The sequence below is a fragment of the Dreissena polymorpha genome, chromosome 1 (genome assembly GCF_020536995.1).
Source record: "Dreissena polymorpha isolate Duluth1 chromosome 1, UMN_Dpol_1.0, whole genome shotgun sequence".
NCBI lineage: Eukaryota > Metazoa > Mollusca > Bivalvia > Myida > Dreissenidae > Dreissena > Dreissena polymorpha.
Window position 1 is genome coordinate 13,768,479 of NC_068355.1, and position 10,874 is coordinate 13,779,352.

Genomic DNA, 10,874 nt, shown 5'->3' on the forward strand with positions numbered 1-10,874 from the left:
ATTTATGTATTTACTGTCCGGTTGGAAGCGTTGTACGCCAGCTGCACATTCCACACAGCGGCCTTTCAGAAGTTTAAAAGCCGTGCGTATTCCTTTTACTCTAAGTGCAACATAAAGGGGAAAACATTGACAACGTTACAGTAACCTAAACTAAGTTTTAGTAAAATAATTACGTTTTGTACATGCAATTAGGCATCACAAGACACTGTTTTCTAGCAACACCGATGATGCTATTATCACAACTCAATATTTTTATTATCAGTATCATCAGAAATGACCGAGTTGGTTCATAATACAATTGCCAGGGATTCGATCCCAGGCGGGGTTACCTTTTTGTTAACTTTTTTTTCGTTCTATAATTTCATTCTTGTCTTCTACTGGAGCTCTTTAGTCCTGTTGTTTACATTTATCAATTAAAAGCATTTAATCACAAACTTCAAAACATGCCGAAATCTGTGAACAAGTTCATGTAAGTTATTAATGATTAAGGTCGAGTTTGATACTGTATGGTCTTATGTTTGTGATAAAATATTGTTTTTATATATGTCTTTTGGTAAGCTGTTGTGATCCCAGTTAAAATTGTAAACAATTTCTTATGTTTATGCATATTACTAACAATCTATGTATCGGTACTTGGGTTTTGTCTAATTGCTGCATTTTATGAAATTTGACGTAGACGGTATGGATTGATAAAACAAAAATCTCTGTTAAAAGTGCGATGACCCCCTTTTTTATGTGTGTTTTATGATGACAATACGTAGATGACTATATTTGAGCAGTTTCGCATAATTCTATTAGAAAAGATTTAACAGAAAAAAATTAAATTCCATTTATGTGGTTACAATACTAAAAAAGTACGGTTTTTTTTTTTTTTGGGGGGGGGGGGTGACATAAAAATGAATTTCTTAACATTTAACTTGTGTACTCAATTTTATTGGTAGTGTGTGGTTTAATTAAATGGAATATTATATATTATAATATCTACATGTTGCCAATTTCATAGGTTATAAATTATTTTTACGCAATAAGAGATTTTTCAGTTTTTATTGAAAAAGTACATGTTATATAATGGTGAATAAAATCAAAACTTGGCCGTTGATCCTATGTTTTTATTTCATTTTTCATATAGTATTTGTATATATATCTTAAATATAATTTTTTGAAAAAATCTATTGGATGGAAAAAAAATCAGCAAAACTGCAGCAACGAATGATATACAACATGTGTTCCGAGAGTCCTCTATGACTCTTTATAACGCACCGACCGAATGGTGTAAACTAATGTTCCTGATACCAACAGTCTTTATAAACTTAGTAAATAGTTTGTTAATGCTTAGTCCACATTATATCTTTAATTAAAACATGTGTATATGTATGTTTTAAGAGCAAAATTGGTGCTTTAACTTGGCATTCAAATGTAGTGTTTAAAGAATCAAACAGTCACCGTGATGCATATCATAGCAATCATAAGGGTAAAAATAGATCTGCTAATGTTTCCAGTATTAACCCATTTATGCCTAGCGTCTAGAAAAAAGGCCTTGGCAAACAGCGTAGAACCAGATGAGACGCCGCAGAGTCGGCGTCAACTGGGTCTGCGCTGTTTGCTTAAAGGAATTTCTGTAAGAAATGTTATATATATATATATATATATATATATATATATATATATATATATATATATATATATATATATATATATATATATATATATATATATATATATATATATATATATATATATATAAATGCATATAATAGACATCCCTAATTTTAGAAATAAATTGATCCAATTTAGAAGGATTGGAGAATCCACTAGGCATAAATGGGTTAAGTGCAAAATAAAGTGCTAAACTAGTGTTGTTTCAATTGCCACGAATATGCTAACAAGGCCTTGTTATAGTAAATATACATGTGTGTTTTTTAAGATGTTAACGTTGTTTGATGAAACAAAATTTGCAAGTTATTTGGATTTACTATCCAAATTAGCTCTTATTGTGAAAGACGTTTATTTACGGACTATAGAATTTATGATATAAGAACGCTTGCTGTTTTATGGAAAAACGTCAACATTTTATTACAAATATTTAACAATACACATTTATAATATATGAAATGTCATTTTGATTTACATTTGATCAAAACAAAACAGGAGTGCAAAACAAAACAGGTGTGCAAAACAAAACAGGAGTGCAAAAAAAAAACAGGAGTGCAAAACAGGAGTGCAAAACAAAACAGGAGTGCAAAACAATTGAGGTGCGCTGAGTGCTATACAACTGTAAGTTACACTTCAGCTAGAAAGTTGTCGTGACAAAGTTTTACACTCGTAATGTTGCAGCCCAACTCATAGTAAGCAACTTAAATGATGCTAAACGTAAAGTCATACATTTCTTCCCTCGCATACGTTATAAATAAATAAATTATTTGAATTTGTCTAAATTTCGGTCGAATTCGCGGCAAAAAATATTATTTAAGTGTTATGGTAAAATATATATTATAAATCATTATAAATCGCGATTCATGTAATTTCATTAGCTAGATTATTTACCTTTATACAAGTAAACAAACTAGTATTGAAAATAGGACGCCAAAACAAGTATGTTAACCTATAAAGTTCTAACGAGTACGAATATTGATGAGTCGTTGTACAAACAAAGCAGCGCCATGAGCCAAGATGATCAAAAGGTCATTTATATTCCAAAATGTACATATTGGTAAGCAGATTCAAAGTCAGGAAGCAAACATGGTTCTTAATATGGCAACATTTAATGAGTGTCCTTTTCAATGTGTTAAGACTGTTTGCTTAAGACGCTCCCCTGAGAAACAAATATATATGCACGCGTTTTAATGTAAAGACATTTGTTTAAACAGAAGGATTCAGTTTTAAAGCACAGAACCGTACACTCATCAAAGAAACTTGTAAAATCGATTCTTCGATATGGCTCTTTTTTAACTAGCACTTTCTTCAATTGTGAACTTGTCTCTATCTGTTATGTCTACACTAAATAAATTTGTTACAAAACTTGAATTATCAAAAAGATTAATTTCACATTTAAACCAGTTAAGACTTTTACATATGTGTGGTTTCTTATTGGGAAGTTTCCAATAAACGGCAATGCGAAAGATTAATCAATCGATTAAATTGTTCATTTCAGTTGAATAATATGCATTGAAAACCTACCACTTTTTATTTGTTGTTCCGCTTTGTTTCTTTTAAAACCCATTGTTTCACGCTTGTAACGAAAGTAATCATTTTCTTGCCCAATTAGCCACAGCAAATTACTTGGCACATTGCCCAAGTGTATAGTTTCATCAAAGCTTTTTTGAAACATAATCATTAAATGATTATAAACACGAGAGGATATCAAATTATTAAATTATGTCATGCATTTTATCAACGTTATGAGAAAAGAACAAATATAAAAGCAGTAAGTTGTATTTATGTCCTTCATATACATAAAACATACTCCTTCTTTTGACACTAGTAAGAAGATCACAAAGCGAAACATATGTTTTAGACGACGTGGTATTTTTACAACACCTGCTTATATTATGCAGTATTATTCTTTTTAAGGCAATGTTTGCGATTTTTAGACAATTACATGTCAAACATTTAAACGCAAATATTTGTTTTCTTCAAAAGATCTGCGATGAAAATCGGTGGAAAATAGTAAAATAATGACTTTAAGAAACAGACAGAGTTTTCACAATTTAGAATTTCAAATATGTTGTCAGTTTAGCTTGTGACCAACAGAGCGTGATGTTTGACATTAGTTCGTAACAACGCTATCACACGACAATCGCTTACTAACGAAGCGCTACAAAAATACAGTACATGATCTATATGACAGAATAAACCACGCTAGGTTTGAACATTCAATTACAGCAAGAATCCAAACCATCCTTAACACGATCTTTTTAATTTAAGATCTTTCATCCGCGATATAAACCACACAATCCAAAATACGTTGAAAAGTATTTTAATTACAAACAGAATTGCACAAAAATCGGGTGGGGCTTAACAAGCCTTTACTCGCGTCAAAAATAATTAACAAAACTGTAAACTGTATTTTCATAACATAATTATATAAACATACAAATCGTTGTAAAATATATATTACAATTAACAAATAACAGCGACATTTTGTGGCACGTAAAGACGAACATATATACATTTTATACAATTTCTGTTCCCCATAAAGCAACTTTTGTCATACATTTAGTGCGGGAAAACTAACTATGAAATGTAAAATGTACCTCAGAGACATTGTCAGTTTATCAAGATATTATCAACCATAAAATGGTGAAGCTGTCATTAGTTCTGTTCAACAAGTACCGAATAAAAACAGTGTCCACGGGCATGTACTCATTTGTCAAGTAACGCTAACTTAGACTGGTAATTTGCTTGCTTTCTGACAATAACTGTTTCGCAGATGTTACAGGCAGAAGAAGACGCGAGGCAATTAGAAGTAACTGCGACATGCAAAGTTGACACATTAAAATCCGTGTCCTCGTGTGTTCATTTGTTTTTGCCATTAATCATCTGCCCGGGTAAACCGGACACAAATGCTGTAAGGCAAACACTATAGGTTGTTAGATTTCAGGTCACGTGCGTTACCGTCGTTACGGATCATCAATGTCAACATGAGTGTGCACAAACATTGAAAAAGAAAACAATGATGTATCAAAAGATATTGCAATCGATAATTAACAATTGAATTACAAGTGAATGCAAGATGCAAGGTCTATGGAAGAACAGGTAAACAACGGCTTATAAACGGCAGCGTTTACGTTTGGTGCTCTGTCAAGTCCTCATACGTCCGAACTTAATTGTGTGTAATGAATCAATTCAAATTGATTTATATTTGTCCCAAGAAGGAATGTCTCTGATCAATAATTTCGTTCGATGTTTGTGTACTGGCCAGCTAAACCGGATAAAGAATTCATCAGATCCGACCGGAAGCAGTCTCTCTCCGGACAACGGCTTGATCGCTATGTCTTTACCAAGACAGACACATATCAATTCCGCGTACCTATTAAGTAGTTAATATTTGTTATTCATCTGTACATGGAATTCACTCTTCGAACACCCGTGGGTCCGGCGGGTCGATTATAGTCCATATCAACTCGTGTCTGCATCGGAGCATTTACTTGAGCGGTAGCACTAAGGCGGTTGGTGCGCTTTTGTACCACTGCGTACACGTAGTCATTTTCCGGTTGCAGCAACGCAACCGGCGTGCTTTTGGTGACGCCTCGTGGAGTGTACATACCAGCAGATTTCTGACGCATTACTGGCGTGTCGTCGTCGTAATCTGCCGGCGGAATATCAGTGATATGTCGCCCGCCGTTGTAGATCACCGTTGACTTCTTGTCAATTGCAGAAAAATTCTCGGATGAGCGGTTGCTCACACCGGAAGTGGAGGAAGTCTGTCGGGAGAGGCCGCCGCGGTATTGGCCGAAGCCGGAACTTGTTCTCGACGTGTCTGAACCCCTTGGTGAAAGAGGTGATTCTTTAGGCGGGTAAATGTCTTTGTTTCTTGGGCTAGTGACCGACATAAGCTCGCGGGAACCATTTGTCATCGGCGCTATTTTTTCATCGGACATGTCCGAGGAGTTCCGTTGTCCATCAGAGCTTGTTGGTGAAGGGACTTCGATCCCACTCTCGTTCGAACCGTTCCTCTGTTTGTTTTGAGCACCAACAATTGGAATCTGCAAGCATTTCCTTTGTTTGGCTTTGTCGAGGTCTCCATGACGGCGTACGATTGTGTCATAGTCTTTTGGTGGCAAAAGAATTGGCGCCGCTTCCTGCGTCTCGATCAAACGGAGACGAGCTTTTAGTTCGTCTGTCACGGAGTCATATGGAACGGCGTCTTTCAAGCTCTGAAGATCCGGCTCAATCTCGTCACTTCCGGACGGAAATCCTTCGTCGCTGAAGGAACCTGTGTCTGCACCAGAATCCTCATAGAAGGCTCGGTCACTCATGCCGTCGGACGACTCAAGCCGGAAGTTTCTGTGGGTGGTGCGAGGCTGCACGTGGATGGGCACTCGGGTCATCTCGGCGGCGCTCTCGATGTGACCCTGCTGCGCGAGCTGACGCTCAATTTCCGCCGTGCGGTCCGCATGCATGGAAATTATGTGGTTGAGAAACCGAACGAACGTTGTGGCCGTGTCCGGGGAGTCGAATCGGTATACGTGCACGTGTACATACCTGTGACAAAGACAAGAAGAGCATTGTAACAATTGTAAAGTCTTAACACATTAATCGTCCACTGATTAACGGTCAAAACAAAACACACAACGCAAAGAAGGCTAACAGGCCTAGGGCTTTTAATAAACACTTAACCACACAGTTAAGTAATTCAAACCTCATGCTTTTAACAACCAAAATGATATTCTGCATATAAATTTAAAACGATAAATTTTCAACTTGATAATGCATTTTTTTAGTTCAATGTTATTTCGTAATAAATGGAGATAACACACAAATAAGTCAATAATACGCCCCGTTCTTAAAGGGGCCTTTTCACAGATTTTGGCATGTATCGAAGTTTGTCATTAAATGCTTTATATGGATAAATTTAAAGATTGGACCTAAAAATATCCAGTATAAAAAGAAGAATACAATTTGAAAAAAAAGCAATTCTCGTAGTTTCACAAAATATAACGACAACAACAAAACTTTCCAAATTATTCATTCGTTTCGCGTTGCAACGCTTTATAATTAACAGGTTTTCAAATCGTCAAAAGATGCATATAATGGATATTTTAGAGCATGGTAAATGTTCAGTTTTACTATTTCCTCACGCATATCATAACTTAAACGAAAATTTGCGAATATGATGTCAAATTTGCTAAGATGTCAACTCCGATGTTGCAACTAATTGAATAATCATTGAAAACGAATAAACGTTTATCCAATCAAAACAGTTAATAATTTCAAGAAGATTCTCAATATATTCCCCTCAAAATCTATGCCCAACGGGTTTTTAAAAAAAACTTATGAATAAAATTATAATATTGAATGGTTGGGTTATTTCTTTAGCACTGCGGGAAAAATATGCAAAAGGACGTAACGAAGTCTCCATAAAAGTCAAATTACGTCGTATCGCGAAATCTGGAGAGTGACAGGGATATTCCGCGGATTATTACGTAAAATACCTGACAGAAACATGTTACCACAAGGATCTGTCCTGAACCGGATCATTTCATCCTCGTACGCCTATTTAATTGCATAATTGTGACAACACTCCGATAAAGATTTAATCGATCCCACTAAGAAGAATTTTAAAAAGAAGTGACCGGTAAATTGAATAGTGCTCGAAATCCTGCATTAATTATTGATGATCCGTTGTCCCGATAAAGGCCGCGGGCACTTTATTGCGCCATAATTAAAGAGCGCCAACAGAAACACAATATCTATACGGTGTATATTCTAAATAGAGATGAGATAAAACTAAATCAATAAAACTGTATCAAAATAGATGCAAAATTGACCTTCATTTTTAAATGACTTATTATATGCCAGCGGAGACATTCGATGCAATTCGACCATCGGCATGTTAAAAATATTTTCTTTTTAAAGTAACATTACTATTCAAAATCAACGAAAATTTCGTGCAATTGTTCGTAAAATAAACTTAACCAATTAAAAATCAGTGTTCCTTATGGCAATTACCGAAATGTCAGATGTGGTCTTGTAAAATAGATGTTTGTAGATACAAAATGCTCGTTTTTATTATTGTTTTGCATATCTCTTCATACGACACATGAACACTAAAATGGTGTTCGTGTGTCGTATGAATAGACATATTCGCGGAAATTAATTGTGGCCACAAATAAATAATAACGAGCATTTTGTATCTACAAAAATCTGTGTAATCATACCACATTTATTGTTGAAATTTTGGCTATTGCTATAAGGAACACTGATTGTAAAGTTGTTAACTTTATTTTACGAAATACTTAACGAAATTTTCGTTGATTTCGAGCGTTATAGAGACTTTGATTGGCGTATATTGATTAAATGTCTTATGGGCAAATTATTTAAAGAACTGCCGGTACGCGGTTTATTCGAACACGGTTCGGATGGTTCATTTTAGCCTAAAAAATATGATGAATTAATAACTACTAAATCATTTTCGTAGATTTCTATAGAGCATAGAGATTTTTGAAACTGAAACATGTTTAAATTAAATCATTATTTAAAATACAAGAGCTTTGATAAAATATCGGATTAAACCACAGCGCGAGTGTAAGCAGAAACATCACCACCATCACCATCATCATCAATGCTGTAACCGATGAAGTCAAATGTAATTATCAATATATGACAGAATGGGGTTTAACATGGTCAGAAAGCCATGTTTAGTGTCTCACCTCTGCGTCCTGGGTACGTATCCGAGGTAGATGCAGGCCACGATGTCGTCTGGCAGGCCCGTTACCGGGTTGAACGTCTGCGTGGCGAACGTGATGTCGCGTGACGGGATGATAGGGAACTTTATAGTCTTGATCCTTTTCGCCTTCTTCTTCTCATCCGGGATATCCTGTGTGATCTTCATCTCCTTCTTGCCCACCTGCAGCGTCAGCTTCGGCGCGTACTTCCACTTGTTTACCTTCCGGCGGAGGTCGCTGATGACCGGCTCCGTGTACCTGGTTCCCCGCAGGCCGCTCGTCTCCACCCAGCCCAAGAACTGCACGTAGAACTGCTGCTTCTTGGAGCCCAACATTGTCGCCGGATGATGTTATATCTGGATGTACCTTAAGGCTTAGTATATGTTTAACCACAATTTTACTTAAACTATGAGTGATTTTTACTTTATAAACACTTTCCCCCACTCAAAATCATATCTTTTTTTTAAGCGAAACACTTATTTTCTGAAATAATTCCAAAAAGTGTGACAGGTTTTGTTCACGATTGTGTCTCACTCGTTTGACGTTTACAACTCTACTGATATGACATTTTTGTCGTAGCCTCTTAAATAGCTCCGGTATTTTTTAATACCGTTTACACCTGCTTTCAGCGCCTAATCGTATCTATCAATGAAACGCGCTACTTTCCGCGGTGTAATACCAATACTATACAATAGCGCAGTCCAATAGGTGTGATTTGGTTACGGACTGCTTCGTTTTAAACCCTTACAATCCTTAAACAGAAATGCATTCGAAATTCTACCCGCCTCGCTTCACTTGGATTAATTTCAATAAACCACGATCCTATTACAAACCGTTGGAATGACATACTTATGAACTATTATAATGGACAAGATTTTCAGCGATTTAAACTATGCTAAAGCTGTTTTTAATGTCTACATATACTTCTTATTATACATGTAATTATGCCGATAAGAATATTGACACGCGGATTAGATAATCCTTCGCATTTTCTTAAAAAACAATGGATGTGTGAAATGATTTATTTAGATTATTGTTCTATTTGTTTAGCCGATATTAGCGTATGCTATTCGTATTACCTAAACGATTTTATTGGCGCTTACTTGCAGACTAATTTAATATAAATCCTAAAAATATGCGCAGTGTCTTGTCGGTTCTTTTCTGTTCCTAAGCAATCACAATCTGTTATAAGAAATAATTAAAACTTTGAAAACAAACGCACAGACGACTTTGTGGTTTTAATAAAATAAGACTTATTTATTCAACAAGAAATAACAACCATACTTGAAACACAAACGTAAAAAGTAATAACAAGCTTTGAGTATACATAAAAGTTGTCCAAAAACAATATGTTGACGAGGTAATATTTCACTGTAGTAATTAAACCATCCCTACGCGAATTCTTTGATGAACACTGTTGAACCGCTTGAACCATTAATTAATACAGACACTTATTCACCACTTTGATTGATACTTTTCAGGCAAGAGGTACACTGCTTCAATGATTATGTCTATTTGAGCCGCGTTCTGAGAAAACTGGGCTTAATGCATGTGCGTAAAGTGTCGTCCCAGATTAGCCTGTGCAGTCCGCACAGGCTAATCAGGGACGACACTTTCCGCCTTAACTTGATTTTCGGTTAGGAGGGTCTTCGTTGAAACTAAAAATACCATAAAAGCGGAAAGTGTCGTCCCTGATTAGCCTGTGCAGTCCGCACAGGCAAATCTGGGACGACAGTTTACGCACATGCATTAAGCCCAGTTTTCTCAGAACGCGACTCATTTAATTATGATAACATGTCAGGTATTCAACCAAGATGTAAAACTAAACATACAACATCTCTGATACCATCAAGATGCCGAGAGCAGTCAATTACGAAACTAAAGTGGCGCGCTGTTGTCATAATGAGCTGTCGTACTAGGATGTTACAACGGTCCAATCAGTCGCGCGGTATTCACATACGTGTACATGTGTCGTCTGATTTTCTGATTGCGCTTTTTGTTTAATGTGACTTTTTATACTAATGTCGACACGGTTCGAAGACGGAGAATGTTTTGAATAAACACTCATATATATTTTCGATGAAACAAGCTTTTATTTGTTCAAAAACTACGGAATACCGTTAGTGTCATCGTGGTTACACATTAAAATCCACAGGGCGACAATGCGATAGTGCGATAGTACGATTGCGACAATGCGATAGTCATATCTACTGTGGCCATCGTATCATCGCATCGTCGCCATCGTACTATCGCATTGTCGCATTGTCGCCATCGTACTATCGCACTGTCGCCATCGTATTGTCGCACTGTCGTCATCGTATTATCGCATTATCGCATTGTCGCCATCGTACTATCGCACTGTCACCATCGTATTGTCGCACCGTCGTCATCGTATGATCGCATTGTCGCCATCGTACTAACGCGTGTTCGTACTGTCGTCATTGTATTATCGCATTGTCGCCATCGTACTATCGCACTGTCGCCATC

General features: G+C 36.3%; 1 protein-coding gene across 1 annotated transcript; it reads right to left on the reverse strand.

Moving 5' to 3' along the window:
- Window positions 1-3,960: 3,960 nt before the first annotated feature.
- LOC127871518 (uncharacterized) lies at window positions 3,961-9,045 on the reverse strand. Its single transcript, XM_052414526.1, has 2 exons — window positions 8,373-9,045; window positions 3,961-6,204 (listed from the first exon to the last, which is right to left on the reverse strand). Exons 1-2 carry the CDS (start codon window positions 8,720-8,722, stop codon window positions 5,055-5,057), a joined length of 1,500 nt encoding a protein of 499 aa, XP_052270486.1. The 5' UTR covers window positions 8,723-9,045; the 3' UTR covers window positions 3,961-5,054.
- Between the last annotated feature and the right edge of the window lie 1,829 nt (window positions 9,046-10,874).